General features: G+C 44.3%; 2 protein-coding genes across 2 annotated transcripts in view; one reads left to right on the top strand and one right to left on the bottom strand.

Annotated features, from left to right (window-relative positions):
* FAM184B (family with sequence similarity 184 member B) overlaps positions 1-5,749 on the top strand; it is a 60,824-nt gene extending 55,075 nt beyond the window's left edge. Inside the window, exons 16-17 of the mRNA XM_066632928.1 lie at positions 419-624; positions 5,659-5,749. Of these exons, the coding sequence (XP_066489025.1) occupies positions 419-624; positions 5,659-5,749 (297 nt within the window). The remainder of the gene's footprint in view (positions 1-418; positions 625-5,658) is intronic.
* A 3,811-nt stretch (positions 5,750-9,560) lies between these two features.
* On the bottom strand, positions 9,561-18,374 carry MED28 (mediator complex subunit 28). Its single transcript, XM_066632111.1, has 4 exons — positions 18,028-18,374; positions 14,900-14,966; positions 14,024-14,136; positions 9,561-12,195 (listed from the first exon to the last, which is right to left on the bottom strand). The coding sequence occupies exons 1-4, from the start codon at positions 18,205-18,207 to the stop codon at positions 11,998-12,000; spliced, it is 558 nt and encodes a 185-aa protein (XP_066488208.1). The 5' UTR covers positions 18,208-18,374; the 3' UTR covers positions 9,561-11,997.
* Between the last annotated feature and the right edge of the window lie 2,411 nt (positions 18,375-20,785).

Consider the following 20,785-nt stretch of genomic DNA (forward strand, 5'->3'; position numbering starts at 1 on the left):
CCATTAAATCCAAATACAGTCCGTTAAACCCCAAACTTGCAATGCTCCATCCACATTGTTCTGCTCCCTACCAGGCTGCTCTAGAGATACCTTGGTGGAGAGGGGAGCAGCAGCACTGATGGAGCCCTCTGAGGTAGGTAATGGTTGAGAGGGGCAGGGGGGGACGCTTACCTACCTTCCAGGGCTGTTACTTGAGCTGACACTCTCTGTTTTACACTGGACCAGGGCACTCTAAGAATGGAAACGTTTCCATTCCTGAGACCACTCTAGGAGGATCTCCTGGAACTCACCTCCTGAGGAACTATCCATTATTCCTGGATAGATGATTGCATTATGAGCACTGAAATCAGATTTTGAGACAGAGCAGAGTTCAATGACATCTAACCTCATGACGCTGATTTCTGTTCTTGTTATGAAGCAGAAAAAGAAAATGGATGAAGCTCCCAGCCGCATTGTCAGTGTTCCAAATTTAGCCTCTTACGCGAGAAGCTTTCTGAGTGGTGACTTGAGGCCTAAGAGAAATCCACCTCAGATTACAAAGTCTACAAGTTTAGATCAGAATCCTGGCTGTGTTCGAGTGTGCTATCCATCAGTGCAAGCCGTGGAGAGCAAGCCTGTCCCAAGGTAAGAGGTCAATCTGCACTGACTGGGAGAAAATAGACCTAGTTCATCATTACTGTTCAATAAACTGACATAACCTGAGAGTCCTCCAGATACAAGGGCATCATTCTTAACTCTGAAGTGAAAGTCAAGAAGGCAAGATCAAAAATATTACTCCCCTGGAAAGGAGTTCAGCAATGCCTAGAATCTGTTACTCTGAGCCATGTTGACCTTCAGAGCTTTTGGGTAGGTTGAAAAATAAGTAGAAACAGACAGCAGAGGAACAAGGAAAACCTAAGATGATGTAAAATATTCCTGGCTATTGAGAGATTTTGCATGGTGCAATGGCTTCTTTAAAGACAGAGAATCAAACCTATTGAAAATGTGGGTTTCATTCTGGTTCATCAGTACAGCGTGCGCTCAGTATCCACAGGGGATCAGTTCCAGGATACCAAATTCCATGGATAATTAGATCTGTGGCTGGAGGGCTTCTGGTCATATCCAGGAGGTGTTTGGGGCCCTCAAGCCCATGGATAAGGAGGGCCCACTATACTTTTTTAATCCTCTGGTTCAGTTCCAGCTCATTCACTAACATTTAAATTAGTTCAGATACTCAAAACTGATTTAACTACATTTCTTGCAGAGTAATATCAAACTCTCCTGTCTGCAATAACTAATTGCAGTGCAACTCATTAAAATATAGTGATAAAATATTTATCTTTTGAACTGCTTGTTTTTGAACGTTAAAATTTTTTTACACACAAAAGGTGTACAATACTATTAAGAAGATTAAAATATTAATCATGCACCTGATCGGAATGCCGAATTACACAGGGCAACACACATTTTGCTTCCTTCAATATTACACCAATTCCTGGGTATATTTGGGGTGCTGATTCCAAAAATGGCAACCATTTTGCCCTATCACATCTAGTTTTGGAGACATGGCATAGCCTCTTTAGTGAATGGTTCAAGCAGCTTCCTCATGAGGAAGCCTACACCAGGGCTCCCTCATGAGGAAGCTGCTTGAACCATTTACTAATGAGGCTATATCTCCAAAACTAGACATGATAGAGCAAAACAAATGCCATTTTTGGAATCAGCACCCCAAATTCATATCAAACCACCATAAAGTTTGGGAAAAACTTTTCTGACCCTCACTTTTGTAGGCCTTGTTATCAAATCACTTATTTTGAACGTATTACTACATTTTATGTTTGGACATCAGTTCATGTTCACAGCAACCAAGAGATTTTAGGCAGTGGTGTCGCTAGGATTCGCATAGGTGCGGGAGACCTGCGTGTCACCCCATGCAGTGGGTGGGGCAACACCCCAGGTGGGCATGGTGATGTATCATCGCCCTGCCCCCACCAGTTTTTGGGCTGTACCTTTTGTTAGAACACAGATATTTCAATGCGGATTGTTCCATTGCATTCTGCATGAAATTACGCATTGATTGATATATAACATGATGGTATTATTCCTCCAAATTCTGATTTTAGTGATTTTGAAAACTTGTAGAGTCACACACACACACACACACACACACACACACACCCCATGTCAACTTACTAACAACTTATTGCAGCAATTCTCAAACTTTTAGCACTGGGGCCCACTTTTTAGACTGACAATCTGTCCAGGACCCATTGGAAGTGATGTCATAGCCAGAAGTGACATCATCAAGCAATTAAAATAAATAATTATAAATAATTAAATCAAAATAAAATTTTGATTTAAAATTAAATTTTATTTAATTAAATTAATTAAAATTTTATTTTAAATAAAATAATTAAATAAGGGGGAGCCAGTCCTGTTCCACCAAGTGAATCTACTCTGAAGTAAGTCCTATTGTGGTCAATGGGGCTTACTCTCAGGAAAGTTTGGGTAGGATTGCAGCCTGTGAGCCAAGCCTGTGAGCCCCAAGGATCTGTCCTAGGACCCGTGCTTTTCAACCTCTTCATAAATGACCTGGAGACAGGATTGAGCAGTGAGGTTGCAAAGTTTGCAGACGACACCAAACTTTTCCGAGTGGTGAAGACCAGAAGCGATTGTGAGGAGCTCCAGAAGGATCTCTCCAGACTGGCAGAATGGGCAGCAAAATGGCAGATGCGCTTCAATGTCAGTAAGTGTAAAGTCATGCACATTGGGGCAAAAAATCAAAACTTTAGATATAGGCTGATGGGTTCTGAGCTGTCTGTGACAGATCAGGAGAGAGATCTTGGGGTGGTGGTGGACAGGTCGATGAAAGTGTCGACCCAATGTGCGGCGGCAGTGAAGAAGGCCAATTCTATGCTTGGGATCATTAGGAAGGGTATTGAGAACAAAACGGCTAGTATTATAATGCCGTTGTACAAATCTATGGTAAGGCCACACCTGGAGTATTGTGTCCAGTTCTGGTCGCCGCATCTCAAAAAAGACATAGTGGAAATGGAAAAGGTGCAAAAGAGAGCGACTAAGATGATTACGGGGCTGGGGCACCTTCCTTATGAGGAAAGGCTATGGCGTTTGGGCCTCTTCAGCCTAGAAAAGAGACCCCTGAGGGGGGACATGATTGAGACATACAAAATTATGCAGGGGATGGACAGAGTGGATAGGGAGATGCTCTTTACACTCTCACATAACACCAGAACCAGGGGACATCCCCTAAAATTGAGTGTTGGGCGGGTTAGGACAGACAAAAGGAAATATTTCTTTACTCAGCGTGTGGTTGGTCTGCGGAACTCTTTGCCACAGGATGTGGTGATGGCGGCTAGCCTGGACGCCTTTAAAAGGGGATTTGACAAGTTTCTGGAGGAAAAATCCATTACGGGGTACAAGCCATGATGTGTATGTGCAACCTCCTGATTTTAGAAAAGGGTTATGTCAGAATGCCAGTTGCAAGGAAGGGCACCAGGATGAGGTCTCTTGTTATCTGGTGTGCTCCCTGGGGCATTTGGTGGGCTGCTGTGAGATACAGGAAGCTGGACTAGATGGCCCTATGGCCTGATCCAGTGGGGCTGTTCTTATGTTCTTATGTAAGCCTATGCATGTCTACTCTGAAGTCCCATAGTGGTCAATATGGCTTACTCTCAGAAAAGTTTGGGTAGGTTTGCAGCCTGTGAGCCCAATCCTATGCATGTCTACTCTGAAGGAAGTCCCATAGTGGTCAATGGGGCTTACTCTGTAGTCTGCCTGCAATAACCCCCCCCCCCCCCCAAAAAAAAAAAAAGAATCAGTGAGATTTCCAGCCTGCCCAGTTTAAAGTGCTTCTATTTCAGGTATATCAAGATAAAGACCCACCTGGCTTTGCAAGTGCAAAATAGAAAACTTTCCCCTTACCATTCAAGCCTCTTTTTTGTTCTTTTTAGGGGGGGGGAGGCTGCCTTCTGTTGCACTCCAGCTCCATCGGATCAGGACCCTTTTGGTGTCCTCACATTCCCCTTTGCCTGGCCTGACCACCAGCCAAGGCATGTCTGCCTACTTGCGAGTAAACACGACTGTGAGGCTGCTTTGCTTTCCATAGGACTCCATAGACTGGGAGGGAGGCAGCTGGGAGGGAGGAACCTCCTTCTCCAGCATTTCTGTGGGCTGCACTCATTGGATGAGGACCATTCTAACGTCCTTGGAGCCTCTCAGTCTGTCTTGACTAAGGCAAGTCCGCCTACTCACGAGTAAATGCGACCATGTGGCTTCATTTTGGGCTCAGACTCACAGCTGGGAGGGGGGAGCTTCTTGGGTTTTTGGGGGGGCTACATTCATTGGATTGGGACCATTCTGGTGTAGTTGGATTCCTATCAGCCTGCCCTTTCCAACGGACTATGGCAAGTACAACTACTTGCGAGTAAACACGCGATATGGCTCACTTTCACTTTCCATAGGGCACCATGCATTTTTCCTTCTGGTTTTTTGGCCATAACTTTTGAACGAAAGGAACGATTTCAATTCTGTTTTTTGCAATGCACTCCGCTTGCCATTCTGTATCCAACAGTGTATGGCTTGATGCAGTAGCTCCTAACCCCAAGACGTTATCGTGTCCTCCCCCTGGCACGTCACCCCCCGGCGCGTCACCTGGTGCAGCCCGCACCCCCCTAGCGACGCCAGTGATTTTAGATTAGGTTAAATCATTTCACTGAAATAAGTGCTTGCACAAGCAATATTCTGGAGGGAAAAACACTGATATTTTTCTATACTGTGGTATATTACATGCATTAATTGCGAAGAATAAGCACAAGTCCTCAATGCTTATATGTATGCAGCAGCATCTTTACAATTTAAGATATCACACCAAACCATAACTAAGCTTCTTTAACCATGGTTTCATGGGTTATTTAAACCAAACCTTTGTATGTTAAAAATGTTCCAAAAAGCAAATCCCTGTACTCTAAGAAGGAACATATGAATATTAAGTCCTTTTCAAAAGTGACATAAGAAATGTTGAAATGAGTTTTTTTTTAGTAAACCCAAGTTTACTATAATCTGATTTGTCAGTAATGTGTCTCTTGAATTTGAGGCACTGAATTTTTTTCTATTCTGTTTCAGTGTTCTCAGAACAAACACTCTTTTGCTACTTGGTAGTGGTAAAAGGTGACTGTGTTTTTTTGTTGCGGTTGGCTTGGCCTCATTCAAGGCCCACTTTTCTGATACACTATTAATGCTTCTGTGCCTTGCAAAATCTCAGCTGTCCTTGGGAAAGTTAGTTTGATCAAGGTCCCCCAGCCCATGGTTAGAAAAGGGAAGGGTGGGGATAGTTTGACAAGAGGTCTGAATTGAAGCTGACCATACGCAACATCTAAAATGCTGCACTGTGGGAGATATATAAAATGTCCACTTATTACTTATGGTTCTCTTATTCCCCATTTTAAGCCCGAATTAGTCTTGCCAGTTCTTCAGTTGACTGATTCAGCTAATGAGGATATTTACTGTACACATTTTCCAGGACTTTCATTTAAACTTCTCCTGCACAAGCAGTTTCCAGATCATGTGCAACACCACTCTTTTCTAATACTTAGCATACTTTCCAAGTGCCCATGATTGCTACTACAGACTATTTTTTATCTTCATTTATTATTTTTCTAGGCTGCAAAGTAATGAAACCTCAGCCCCGAAGGATGCTCAGAAACAAGATCCTCGACATCAGGAGTGGTTCACCAAATATTTCTCATTCTGAGAGAAACAATTTCTGCAATATCTGTCATTGACATTTATTTATTTACTTATTTATATAGTGCCCTTTTGATGGTGCTTTCTCAGCAAAGCGTACACAAAAGAAATAACAGGCCTCTGCCCCAACAAGCTTCCAATCGGATTTGATAGTAGGAGAGAACTGATATACCATTGTAACTGTGGGAAATGAACAAATGGTTGGTACCAAAGCAACAAACATTCTTGGTATTCTGCAAGTAAATGGCATTCAAAGACTTATCAGTATTCCACCAGTGCAAGCCTATGCATGTTTACATAGATCTTACTATGGGGCTTACTTCTTGGTAAGCATGTTGTAACTTTAATGCGATCACAGGCATGTTGACTTAGAAGACCATTATAGATAAGTGGGTGCAGGATTGCAGCCTGTTTCCTAAGAGGTTTTGATAAATAGGCTGTACTGAAAAATAGGATTCTGCTAACAGACACCTGGACGGGAGGATTTTTCCTTTCTTGGTTTTTTTCTTCCATTTGGGTCCCTTTTTAAGTACTTATTCTGTAGTGTTTTCAGCACAGCTTCACCTTGCTGTATGTAAATGATTGCTTTTCAGAAATTTATATTGCATAGTACCTGAAAGAACGTTTGCAGGTTGGTTCAGAAATTGGTTGCTATAAAAAGTATACTCTTTTACTCTATTTCAAATCAATTGTATTTATACTGAAAGCATAAGGAGTATTTATAGTCATTACACACACCAGTCATTTTTTAAGCTGCATATTCACTACATCCTTATGTAGCAAGGATTTCCCCCTTTAAAGTGTTTTTGTCCCTTTTAAGAAATGAGGACAAGCAGATCCACAATATTGTACTAATGGATCACTATTCCACTTCTTACCTCTTAGGAATGAAAGCCCTTGGCCGCTTTGGAGAATGGTAGCTTTAATACAGAAGTAAATTTGTTTGAACCACAACTAATCTTTTGTGGTATCCCTAATCCTCTCGTTGGACAAAAGCCCTAAAATCAATGTTTAAGTGTAATAACTATCTTACCATAACAAATGCTTATGTTTTGGCCTAGGTTTGAGCTCACAATTGGCCAGTTCAACCATAGACTGAAAACTCCTAACATTACAGCCCAATTTTCATTTAGATTGGGGAACATAAGAACATAAGAACATAAGAACAGCCCCACTGGATCAGGCCATAGGCCCATCTAGTCCAGCTTCCTGTATCTCACAGCGGCCCACCAAATGCCCCAGGGAGCACACCAGAAAACAAGAGACCTCATCCTGGTGCTCTCCCCTACATCTGGCATTCTGACTTAACCCATTCCTAAAATCAGGAGGTTGCGCATACACATCATGGCTTGTACCCCATAATGGATTTTTCCTCCAGAAACTCATCCAATCCCCTTTTAAAGGCGTCTAGGCTAGACGCCAGCACCACATCCTGTGGCAAGGAATTCCACAGACCGACCACACGCTGAGTAAAGAAATATTTTCTTTTGTCTGTCCTAACCCGCCCAACACTCAATTTTAGTGGATGTCCCCTGGTTCTGGTATTATGTGAGAGTGTAAAGAGCATCTCCCTATCCACTCTGTCCATCCCCTGCATAATTTTGTATGTCTCAATCATGTCCCCCCTCAGGCGTCTCTTTTCTAGGCTGAAGAGGCCCAAACGCCGTAGCCTTTCCTCATAAGGAAGGTGCCCCAGCCCCGTAATCATCTTAGTCGCTCTCTTTTGCACCTTTTCCATTTCCACTATGTCTTTTTTGAGATGCGGCGACCAGAACTGGACACAATACTCCAGGTGTGGCCTTACCATCGATTTGTACAACGGCATTATAATACTAACCGTTTTGTTCTCAATACCCTTCCTAATGATCCCAAGCATAGAATTGGCCTTCTTCACTGCCACCGCACATTGGGTCGACACTTTCATCGACCTGTCCACCACCACCCCAAGATCTCTCTCCTGATCTGTCACAGACAGTTCAGAACCCATCAGCCTATATCTAAAGTTTTGATTTTTTGCCCCAATGTGCATGACTTTACACTTACTGACATTGAAGCGCATCTGCCATTTTGCTGCCCATTCTGCCAGTCTGGAGAGATCCTTCTGGAGCTCCTCACAATCACTTCTGGTCTTTACCACTCGGAAAAGTTTGGTGTCGTCTGCAAACTTAGCCACTTCACTGCTCAACCCTGTCTCCAGGTCATTTATGAAGAGGTTGAAAAGCACCGGTCCCAGGACAGATCCTTGGGGCACACCGCTTTTCACCTCTCTCCATTGTGAAAATTGCCCATTGACACCCACTCTCTGCTTCCTGGCCTCCAACCAGTTCTCAATCCACGAGAGGACCTGTCCTCTAATTCCCTGACTGTGGAGTTTTTTCAGTAGCCTTTGGTGAGGGACCGTGTCAAACGCCTTCTGAAAGTCCAGATATATAATGTCCACGGGTTCTCCCGCATCCACATGCCTGTTGACCTTTTCAAAGAATTCTATAAGGTTGGTGAGGCAAGACTTACCCTTACAGAAGCCATGCTGACTCTCCCTCAGCAAGGCCTGTTCATCTATGTGTTTTGAGATCCTATCTTTGATGAGGCATTCCACCATCTTACCCGGTATAGATGTTAGGCTGACCGGCCTATAGTTTCCCGGGTCCCCCCTCTTTCCCTTTTTAAAAATAGGCGTGACATTTGCTATCCTCCAATCTTCTGGCACCGTGGCCGTTTTGAGGGACAAGTTGCATACCTTAGTCAAGAGATCTGCAACTTCATTCTTCAATTCCTTAATAACCCTTGGGTGGATGCCATCAGGGCCCGGTGACTTATTAATCTTTAATTTATCAATGAGGTCTGAAACATCTTCTCTTTTAACCTCTATCTGACTTAACTCCTCGGTCAGGAGGGGCCGTTCGGGCAGCGGTATCTGCCCGAGGTCTTCTGCCGTGAAGACAGATGCAAAGAACTCATTTAATTTCTCTGCCATCTCTAAGTCTCCTTTTATCTCCCCTTTCCCTCCCTCACCATCCAGAGGGCCAACCGCTTCTCTGGCGGGTTTCCTGCTTCTAACATATTTGAAGAAGCTTTTATTATTCCCCTTAATGTTGCTGGCCATGCGTTCCTCATAGTCTCGCTTGGCCTCCCCTATCACCTTCTTACATTTCTTTTGCCACAGTTTATGTTCCTTTTTATTCTCTTCATTAGGGCAAGACTTCCATTTACGGAAGGAAGCTTCCTTGCCCTTCACAGCCTCTCTAACTTGGCTGGTTAGCCATGCGGGCACTCTCCTGGATTTAGTGGAACCCTTCTTTCTTTGCGGTATACACCTCTGCTGGGCCTCTATTACTGTTGTTTTAAGCAGCCTCCATGCACTCTGGAGAGACTGGACTCTTTTTACCCTCTCTTTCAACCTCCTTCTAACCAGCCTCCTCATTTGAGGGAAGTCCGCCCGTCGGAAGTCAAGGGTTTTTGTTAGAGATTTGCCTGGTATTCTTCCCCCAACGTGCACATCAAAACGGATCGCAGCATGATCACTGTTCCCCAATGGCTCAGTAACATTTACATCTCTAACCAGGTCCTGCGTACCGCACAAAATTAAATCCAGAGTCACCTGTCCTCTAGTGGGCTCCGTGACTAGCTGATCTAAGCCACAGTCATTTAGCACGTCAAGAAATCCGGTTTCCTTATCGTGACCAGAACACAAATTGACCCAGTCAATATGAGGATAATTGAAGTCCCCCATGATTACAACCCTGTCCTTCCTTGTCACCTCCCTGATCTGTTTCCTCATTTCAAGGTCCCCAAAAGAACAATAACTTTTGAAGCACACCTTTTGTTTCAAAACACTAAAGTTAACAATACTATGGCACATGGGTATGAGGTGACACATGCACCCACGGGGATTAATAGCTCTCATTTCCATGGTTCTTTGGAAGCCAATATCCCATAGTGCAGCTGTACTATACTGAAAGAGTTGGATATTTATTTTTGAGGCTGCAGAAGTAAATGGTGTTTTAATACAGGCTAGCCCCCCATCCACAAATCCAGGGGGGATCCTATCCACAAATCTAGGGGGGAACCCCCCACACCAATTACAGTACCCTTTATTTCCATAGTAGCACATGTGTTTCTTGCTTAAGCATTCTTGCTGAACTGAAGAACCGAATATGCAGGCAACCAGCCTGCACACTAGATGGTGACTAACAGGAAGTGGGGCAGTTCCTGCTTCCTGTTAGTCTCTCTGTAGTTGCACACTCGTGCTGCAAGCACTATTACAGAAATAAAAAGGCACCACAATGGGTGCACGGGGGTCGCTATTTATATAGGGTTCCCATGTATCCGTGGAGGAGGGGGCCAAACTCCCACAGATAGAGAGCCTGCCTGTTTTTAATAGCAACAAATTTAATATACATCACTGTAGAACAGAGTCTCTCAAAGTGTACTCCTAGAAGCTCTGAGACTCCCTTAGATCTCTTCAGGGGCTCCACAAGCACACAGTGACTGCCATCTACTCACTGCTGTGCCACTCAGCAGCTCACCAAGACTCTTGTTTAGGATTGAAAAAGGCTCCTGAGAAGAAAACATTTAGGAATCACTGCTGTAGAACATCTGCATTTTTAGCACAGAATGATGTTGTCAGAAACACATTATGGCCACAGTGAAACACATACTGCTTAACTGGCTTGGATCCTAAGTTATTTGTGTGCTAATGGGAAGATACTGTTGTTGATGCAATGGGATAGTCTTCACAAATTTCCCCTTCCCTCTGCTGTATCCTTCACATCTTCTCCCCAATCCTGATACGTGGGGGACATTTCATGGCATTCAAGACTACAAAACGAATTCACCAAGAATTCCCTCTTGCAGAAATGTTGGTCCCTTCTGTTCATGCAAAAGCAGCTCAAGATACAAGTATCTCTGTTGGGCTTTAACCCTCCCGTACATAAAGCATAAAAACTAAGCATTAAATGGAGCAACTTCAAGAATAAATCTCTATGAACACTGTCACTAAGCTATGCAACATTAGCAGTTCTTTTAGAACCAGAATCCTTGGGAAGTGTCTGTGACAGACATTTGAAAGACACTTGAAAGCAAGCCAAAGAGTTTTATAAATAAAATAATCCAAGAGCACTCTACATCTAAAGCCCACTTACAGCCAAGTGATCAAAATAAAAACAGGTTTCATCAAAAGCTCACTTGGTGATGCTATTAAAATAAAGCTAGAAGACAAGTTTTATTTCTGCTTGTTCATGTACAATTTCATTTTCCACTACATTGATTCAAAGTATTGAGAGTAGTTTGTTCTTTGTAGATAGTTCTACAAATTGAAGCAAGGTTGGCTACCTATTTCTCATGGGTATTTTTGTTCTTCCATTGTGTAACAAGAACTCTGAACAGCAAGGCTAAAGCTATTCTGAAGAGGTAATTAAGAGCACCATGCTTCTAGGGACAAAAGAAAAAAATGTGACTTCAGTCACAAAAGAGATGTCAGGCATTAAGATCCTGAAAGGAAGATTGAGACTGGAAAAAGAATACTCTGATCTCCCCCCTTAGGCAGAAGGAAAATAAACAAAAGAGTGTTCCAAGGAGCTTTTTGTTGAATGTTTTACCTTCTGAAGAAGCAACAATGGGGGGGGGGGTCCTAGAACCTGTCTGGGAAACAAATTTCAAGGAGCTACTTCAGGCTAGCCCAAGAGCATACTGATGTCTTTGTTGCACAGCAAATCCCTGCATGTGTTTGTCATGGAGGGGGTGGATGGGAGGGACTACATGTCAAAATCATCTACTAGAAAGGGCAAGAATCCAACAGAATATGCAAGCATTTGTACAGCCCTTTGGATCTCAGCTAAATTGATGACCCTCTTATATTCACAATCAGATACATGGACCAGTCTGAGAGATTCTTTGGGTTTGGTCTGTTCCATATGAGACCAGGGATCCACGCGCCTCAAAGTAACCTCTTAGAAATACAGATCATTGTTGCTCCTTCAGACTTCTGTTCAGCAGAAGGCATTTTAAAAACCCCTATAAAAATTGTTTAGTCTACTCTTAGTAGTTTTTTGGAAAAGATGACCGATTAAAAAATACAACCGCAATTCCACCCTCATCCTTTTAGGGAAGAACTGCAAGTTCCTTTATAAAAAATGTATATTAGTAACAAAAAAAATCTTCCATATAAAGCTGCACAATACAAAGTTCCACAATGTTTGGTCTAAGAAAATCTACTAAAACAGCATTTTGTTTTAGTATTAAAATGATGCTCCTGATTCACGTTTGTTTGAGAGGTGCAGGGATATTAGCTGAAGCTTGCTCTAAATATGCTAAAGGTCCTTGTGGCATTTCAGCAGGTTTTTTGTGCTGCACATTGATGTCTTCTAGAATCTGATGCCAGTTTCTCAGTTTACCCAGGTGCTTTTGGATTAGTGCTTCTTTCCTTTGTAATTCACCTCTCAGCTCTGAAACATCCTACAAGGAGAGACAGGCACATGGGAATTAATAGTCAACTCAGAATTTTCCCTGTAAGTTTTTTGCTTATACAACTAAGGGCACAATCCTAACCCCTAACCCCCCGTTCCAACACTGACATAAGGGCAATGCAGCTCTGAGGTAAGGGAACAAACATTCCCTTACTTTGAGGAGGCCCCTGTGAGCGACATCCAACTGCAGGATGCGGCACACGTCTCATTGGCACCACTATGCCAGTGCTGGAAAGCACTGACATAAGGGGTTAAGACTGCACCCTAAATGCTACAAACTTCCAAGAATTAAAAAATGTCCATAGTAAAATATCTATTTCAAGGCTGCTTTGCTGTTTAATATGGAATTTATTATTTTTACATTTTTTTAAATGTATTAAACACCTATTCCGTGTAACAGTTAAGAGCTAAAGCAGAGTTTAGCTCAGAAGTCCTTGGTTCATATATTGCCTCAGTCACATACTCATACTGACCTACCCTACATGGTTGTTGTTAAAAGATAACCTAGGGAATTCATGTGAAGTGCCTGAAAGCTCAGGATATGCTATTTAAATATTTGTTAAGATATTCTCCATTTCCAGGAAATAGTTGGTGGATTTATTGCACCCCTGTGACCTTCACAACAATATGTTCTCAGTTCTGTGCATTTTCAGGTTAATACCTATCCCTGTGTTCTTTAACCTGTGGGTTGGGACCCCAATGGGGTTGTGATGCCTCATGGGGGAGGGGGGAAGGTGTCACAGCAACCTTTCAAAGCCTGTGCAAGAGAAGGTTTGAATCCAATCCAATCATGGTACTGCCTTGTTAATTCTAAGTTCTTGTTAATTCTGCATGGCTCTTCTTGCTGACTTGTCCCACAGCTTCTAAGGCTGGCTCTGCTCAGGCTGCTACCTCACAGGGTGGTTGTGAAGATAGAAGAGGTAGAAGAAAATAGGGCTTGCGGGGCAAGGGAGTGAGCAGATTGGGTTGGGGAGGCAGGATTGCCAATGAATCCCAGTCTCAAACTTTATGTATTTATTAGACTTGTGGCATGAAAATGGTTGAAGACCACTGCCCTAGCCCATGTGACATGTTGCCTCCTTGTGTCCAGCCTTCTGTTTCTGTAGGAGATTGAAACTGCGGTAAACAGACATTGGAAGGTAACTGGAAACTGAAAATAAATTTGTTTTCCACCTGCCTATTACACACACTTATACTACTCTTTCTTCATCCTTCTCTGTGAATTGTCTACGTTTGAACCACTGGGCAAGACGTATAAAGATTAACTGAAAATGTGCTCATGTTTGAGCTAATTTGGGGAAGAAGCAAGTTTCAGTTTACCAGTGCTCATTAGCAATGTATTATCTAAAGAAGAGAGCAGATACCACTTGGGAGATTTTTTTTTTTCAAACATGCAAGAAAATAGATGTTCATAGGAGCATAGCCTAACTTTAAAGGCTATGTATATAACCGACACAAAGGGCAAAGGGCAATTACATTTTTTTGTTTTTCATTAGAGAGATAAGATGAATTAAATCTATATTGTACAGAAAGATAGTAGCTCTTACCAATTAATAGTGGACTAAAGCTTTAGGCAAGAAAATTAACTGATCACTCCCTGACCAAGTATGCTTTGATATACGTGGAATCGCCCCAATGACTTTGACTAGGGCCACAATCCTAAGTATACATATGCAAGTTTCGCTGATACACGGAATAAGATGCATTTAAAGCTGAGGAACCAATCAGCATAAATCCAGTTACTTTGTTGTTAACTATGCACTAGGTATTTTAAGAAAAAATAGTATCGGAATAGTAAATTAAAAATCACTTTTTACCTCTTTAATTACTTGCTCTGGTTTCTGAACAGAAAGCTGTAGCCTTTTTTGTAGGAAAAAGCATTCAGTTTGTCGTGCAACATCCAAAAATTTCTGGATACATTGGTCAACACCTGTTATACAGAAAGAAGAGAAAGATTCTAAAGCTGTTTCAAAGAAAAATTAGGACAAAATGAGGTGACCTTACAAAGCCAACCCAGTTAAAGTACAACTTGGAATATGGTGTGTGAAATATTTGGCTACGTTGATTGCATTAAAAAAAAAATCATGCAAAAATGAGATTCCAGTTCTAATTTCAAAAATGCAATTTAAAAGATCTGATGACCTAAAGTCAGAAAACAGACTGTTAAGCATACCTACAGATCTTGTATGCTAAAATAATGTTAACAGAAGAATATAAATAAAACAAAAGTTTTTATTTCTAGCTTTATTTAAAATCTATTAAAAGTAAAACTGTCTGATAAAGTCAAGAAAAAAGTTAGTGTTAGTGTCCCAAAATACTTTTTAAAAAATTATAGTAGCAATTGCATTACACATCTAGAGAAGATATATGCATGTATAAGAATGTTCTAATGGAGATTAAACTATGCCTGAACTGTTAGATGTTAACTCAGTGTGTTGAATACATTCACTATTACATGCTCCTCAAAATGGCAAGCTTTGCACTGCATTCATCAGTGTCTCTCAGCCCAAAAAGCTGTGTAGCAATATCGTCCCAAAGAGGAGAGTAAAGATGAACCAGGATTCCCTGAAACCACAGTGGAATCTCAGAAGCATCCCCACTGCCTAGAAAGCACAGTCCCATCCTTCACTTGACTTGGAGAGAGTGGTTTGCCATCAGGCAGTACTAAGTGAGCTATACCACACATATCTTACCAGTTCTAATTTCTTCCTGGTCTGTACCATTCACATAATCTTGACTCACAAGGGAAGCAAAGCAAGCCTAGACAATTGGAGAAATGTACACTTTAATTAATGCAGCCAAAAGGATATTCAAGTTTTATGCCTTTATGCAGCTTTTCCTTGGTTTCCACAAACATACAGCAATAAAGAACAGTCAAATGCATTTTTGCTTTCTGTGCAAATATTTCTGTGGCGTTTTAGTCATAACCAAGAAATGATACAAACAGATACCTTTGCCGAAATGTAGAGCTTAGGAAATTTCAAAATATTCAAATTAAACTACAAGAGCAAGCCAACTGTACATAGCAATACATAGTCCCAGAGAAACATGTGCACATTCCAAACAGACACAAAGCTTACATACAAGCAAGTGCACAGATTCTCCTTTTTAGATTAACTAGAGAGCACAACTAGAGAATGTGCTAGTTTCCTGTTAGCGTACAACTCTTTAAATCACTAACAGCACAATCCTACACACATGTACTAAGAAGTAAGCCACACTGAGTTCAATGGAACTTGCTCACTGGTGTGTACAGAATTACAGCCTTAAAAGCTCCATAATACATAAACACAGGGACAGAGAAAGCAAACATTGTGAACAGTGGGGGCAAAAGGTGCCCAGAAACACTAGACATACAATAGATCTTTGATAACAATGGACAAGCTAAATCATCATAGTCGCTATATAATGTAAGCACAGAGAGATTTCCAATGCCCTATTGAGCATATGGAGAACCAATGCAAAGAAATAAAGCATCAAGATCTGGTGGGCTAGAGCAGTGGTTCCCAAACCCTTTAGAACAGTACTGACCAAACTCGGCACTGCAGCGCAACAGAAAAGTGGTCACCATTCAGAACACAACTTTCCATTCTGCCCAAGGTGCCACACGAACTCCTCGAATAGGGGTCAGGAATTGTCTGGGCTGCCCCGCATCCCAGAAGGGCCCCCCCGACTCTGGGCATGACTACCCAGAGTCCTTTAAAAAGACATGAGTACCCAGAGTGTCCCTCGATTGGGGGAGACTTTGCATGGCACCCAGGCAGAATGGAAAGGTTCACTTAATGGGCAGATGGATCTGTCTGAACCCTGGATTTGGCCCCGGGGCTGAGGTTCAAGCAGCCCTGCTTTAGAGCAGTGTTTCTCAATGTCTGTCCACTTCATATGGTCTACCTATTTCAAGTAGCAGTGGGAGTAACTGGCAATTACATCACTGCCAGATACTTCTGGGTTAGGAGGCCAGATGTGATGTGACAAACACCAGGAAGAGGTTCAGAGTGGACTGGAGGGTTTTCTCAAGTGCAAAAAAGGATGCTTGGAGCTTCCTACTGCTGTTTGTTGCGTTGCGTTCCTGGTCTTGCTGCCAGGTGGCAGGGTCCTGAGAGTACCACTTGACACCACCTTGTTGTAAGCATTTACTGTAAGTTGTTGTGTTAAGTTTACTGTAAGTTTAACATCACTATAACAATATGGGGTCTCTCTCCCTGTGGCAGTGACCTGTCAATCACCATGACAGTTGAAGGAGGGCAGTTGAGGAGAACAGCGGAGGAGGGAGCTGTGGAGAAAAGAGCAGTGGAGGGAACAGTTTAAAAGAGAGGCTGAGGAGAGTTAAGGTGAGTTGATAGAAAGGATGATTACTCACCTCAGGAAGAGATTTTAGGAAGATTTAGAGAAGGCGGAAGACTGTTGGAACTGGTCGTTCTTTTTAATTTGATAAAATAAGTTATATTACATAAGAACCTAAGACAAGCCCTGCTGGATCAGACCAAAGACCCATCTAGTTCAGCTTTGTGTTTCTCACAGTGCCCCACCAAATGCTTCAAGACAAGACAGCAAGACCCACCCTGCGTCCTGGTGCCCACCCCTGCATCTGACATTCCGAGGTAGTTCACTTCTGTTGCCGCTTCCATGGTCTCTGGTGTCTGTCCAGTCCCCTTGTCCTTCAGCATCCTTCAGTCTCGGAAGACTATGGTATTGCGCTCTGAATGGTGGCTCTGGAACAGAGTGTCCTCTCCAGTGCGCGAAGCCTGGGTAAAGTAGGTATGGAGGATAGGCTGTTACCCATGCAGCAGATCCCCCCTCTCCACGTTGCTGAAATGGTCCAACGGAAAGGCAGAGGCCAATACGGTTGGTTCCAGCGGCGTCGCAGGAGTTGCCAGAACGTGACTGTGTTCAGCCATGAACTGCCTCAGGGACTCCAGCTCCGGATTCTGCCTCGAGGTTGACTCCTGAAGCCTTTTCCATAACTGGATGTAGCCACAAGGCAGTGGAGGTTTGGGATCAGAGTTTTCCTTCTCTCAGATGAGCTGCCTTCCCAGGCTGACGAGTCCCATCTACCCGGTGGCTGTTAGTTGCCTCTTACAACAAGTACAGCCAAACTGAGGGCCTATTCTTATCCCCAGCCCCCAGGGTTACCCCTTGTCCAGGCCCCACATTACAACCCCAAGTGCCACTGGCTGTTTGAGAAACACTGCTTTAGAGACTCCAGGTCCTCATCTTGGTCCAGGCTCCCTGCCTCACCTGCCTGTGGAGCAGGGACGTGCAGTGGGTGGGTGGGGGCTCCCCACAGGAGTCCTTTGAAAAGCACCACTGTGATGTGAGGTGTGCAAGCACTCAGGGACATGTGGGGGGGGGGTTTGTGCATGGGTTGAGTGTGCTTGAGTGCCTCCCGCGGCAACAGCATTTTCAAAGGACCCCAGTGGGGAGGCTCTGCCTCCCCTGCCCCCCCCACGTCCCTGAGTGCTTGAGGACCTGGTCTTGGTCCCAGCCTGCCTCCCTGCTAGTCCTTGCCTACTTTGGCCCTTACCTGTCTATGGGGTCCCACAGAGGGGACAGGTACTGAACCTATGGGCATCCCTAACGACCCCCTCTCCTTCACACCACGACGCACCCAGAGAGAGGAGACACCCCTCCCCCACCCCTGACGTCTCCCCTCCTCCACTCTTTTCCTCGTCACCCTTGCTCCCCTCGGTCCCCCCAGTGGAACGAGCCCCCTCCCCCGACGTCCCCCCTCCCCCAGCCCTGAGGTCTGCTCCTCCCCCACGTCACCCTCGCTCTCCCCGGCCCGTCCAGCGGAACGAGTCCCCGCCCCACCGCAACCCACCTCGAAGGAGGCCTCCAGCTCGTCCACCAGGGTGCTGTTGGGGTTCCTGGGCCCGGCGGGGTTCTGCGGGAGAAGCCCCGCAGGGCCCGGGCCCCCTGGGGCCACGGGCGGAGGCGGTGGGGGCGGCGGAGGAGGGACCGGGCCCTGGTTTCCAAACATCCCGCTCAAGCCGGACGCCATAGCAACGGAGCGGGGACGACTGCGCAGGTGCACTGGAGCTGAGGCGGCTGGGGGGAGGGCGAAGATGAGGACTGCGCAGGCGCGCTGGAGAGGAGACGGGAACGACTGGGCAGGCGAGGATGCTCTCCTCTTTGGAGCGGAGACGGATGAGTGGAGGGCCGAGGTAGGGATTGCGCAGGCGTACTGGAGCGGAGGTGGCTGAAAGTCAGTACTGCGCAGGCGCACTGCAGGGGCAGTTGAGTGGAAGCCCCGACGCACTGGTTAGGAAGTGGCTGAGTGGAGAACGAAGGTAAGGTTTGCGCAGGCGCACTGGGAAGGAGGTGGCTGAGTGGAGAACGAAGCTAATGTTTACGCAGGCGCACTGAAGAGGCGGGTGAGAAAATGCCGAAGGGGATGACTGCGCAGGCGCACTAGAGGAGGCGGTTGAAGCCGAAGGGGCTGACTGCGCAGGCGCGCTGGGGCGGAGGTGGCTAAGTGGTGGCTGAGGGAATGACTGCGCAGGCGCAATGGAGAGGAGGCGGTTGACCCCCTCGTAGCCGTTAGAGGCGGCTGGGGCCGGATCGAGAGGGGGCGAAGGAGTGGATGGTGCAGCTGCGGGCAGTGGTCACCGAACTCTCCAGCCCTGGCGCCCGATTGTGGTTCCCTAGCTTACCCAGTCAGAGTAGATTAGATAGAAATGGTGTTCCTGAGCATGTGCAGAGTACAGTCCCTCATAAGCACTGGATGCCCGTGTGGCTTCAGGGGAGGGGGGCTCTCCCTCCAGGGCCTGCTCCTCCCAATCCTTTTTCTACTACTGGGAGTGATAATATTTAGATCAGCATTTCTCAAAGTGTGGGTCAGGACCCACCAGGTGGGTCGCGAGCCAATTCCAGGTGGGTCCCCATTTATTTCAATATTTTTAATCTACACAGTGGTTCTCAAACTTTTAGCTCTGGGACCCACTTTTTAGAATGCGAATCTGTCAGGGCCTACTGGAAGTGACATCAAGCAGGAAAATTAACAATCCTAGGCTGCAACCCCAGCCACACTTACTCAGGAGTAAGCCCCATTGAGTATCATTGTTCAAAGCATATACACAGTACCCTATTCTAAGTACAGTTCTGTCACATTTCCCCAAATGCAGTCACATAACATGGTAGCATCAAGTCTTAACTATTAAAAATACAATATTTAAATGAATGGGGACCCACCTGAAATTGACTCATGATCCACCTAGTGGGTCCCGACCCATGGCTTGAGAAACACTGATCTATTAGACTTGATACTACCCTGACAGCATTGGGGGAAATGTGACAGGTTTGTACTTTGAACAGGCTACTATGTCTGTACTTTTAACAATGAGAGTCAATGGGGCTTACTCCCAAGTTAATGTGAACAGGATTGCAGCCTATGATTGTAAAAAAAATAATAAAAACAAAAATGTTTATCACTTGCAGTCATGACATCACTTCCACGTTAATGACATCATTTCCGGGGGATCCTGAGCAGATCATCATTCTAAAAAGTTTGAGAACCAGTGATTTAGAATAAATATTAAATAAAATAAATATTAAAATAAAATATTACCCCTTCCCAAATGCTTAAAAGAGTGGTGGCATTTTTTAAAAAGATGACAGTACAAGCCTATATGTGTCTGCTCAGAAGTAAGTCCCACTGTGTCCAATGAGGCTTACTCTCATGAAAGTGTGCATAGGATTGCAGCCTCAGAGCCCAATCCTATCCAATTTTCCAGGGCCAGTGCAGCTGCACCAATTGGGCGTGAGCTGCATCCTGTGGGTGGGGAGGCAGTCACAGAGGCCTCCTCAAGGTATGGGAACATCTGTTCCCTTACCTCAGGGCTGCATTGCAGCTAGATGCTAGAAAGATCTAGATCTTTCGCTAGATCTGCATTGATGCTAGAAAGTTGGATAGCATTGGGCCCTCAGTTAGCCAGTTAATGATGAAGCAACTGTTTCCTTAATTGGTTGCATTTAAATAAACGCAGCGTCAAATTGAACTGTAGTGTATGTTATAAGGGCATCCTAATTACAAAAAATACACATAAATATTAAAACAGGAATTGTTTACATACACAGTAAACTTATTCAATTTTTTTCATTTGCTTCTTGCAGCCTTCCCACAGGCGTCTCAAACACTTCCACTATCATAACGTGCTTTCCAGCACATTTGCAACAGCCTGTGAAGGACTCCACCTGGAATGAAGAAGTACTTGGAAGACAGAACTTGTAATTGTAAAAATCCCTATGGGAATTTAGTAAAGCCTGCCTATGTAAACCACCTTGAATAAAGTTGGAGGAGTAAGCCAATGACAAGAAAGATGATATATAAATACTGATATTATTAATAATATTATGTACCATATAGCTCCCCTGACATGTAACTAACAGGGTCACCAGATCATGAGATGTCAATTTCCCCAGACACAACTTACAAGCATTTTGTGTGGGGCCGTTGAAACTGTGGGGCCCCCAGCATATGCTGCTTTTGCTACCAGGTAAATCCAGCCCTGAATAAATGTGCAGCTAACCAAAGACTCAGTGTAGGCACTTTTTGAAACGAATTTGCATGTCATCCTTGC

This window comes from Tiliqua scincoides, chromosome 6 (assembly GCF_035046505.1).
Source record: "Tiliqua scincoides isolate rTilSci1 chromosome 6, rTilSci1.hap2, whole genome shotgun sequence".
Classification (NCBI taxonomy): Eukaryota; Metazoa; Chordata; class Lepidosauria; order Squamata; family Scincidae; genus Tiliqua; species Tiliqua scincoides.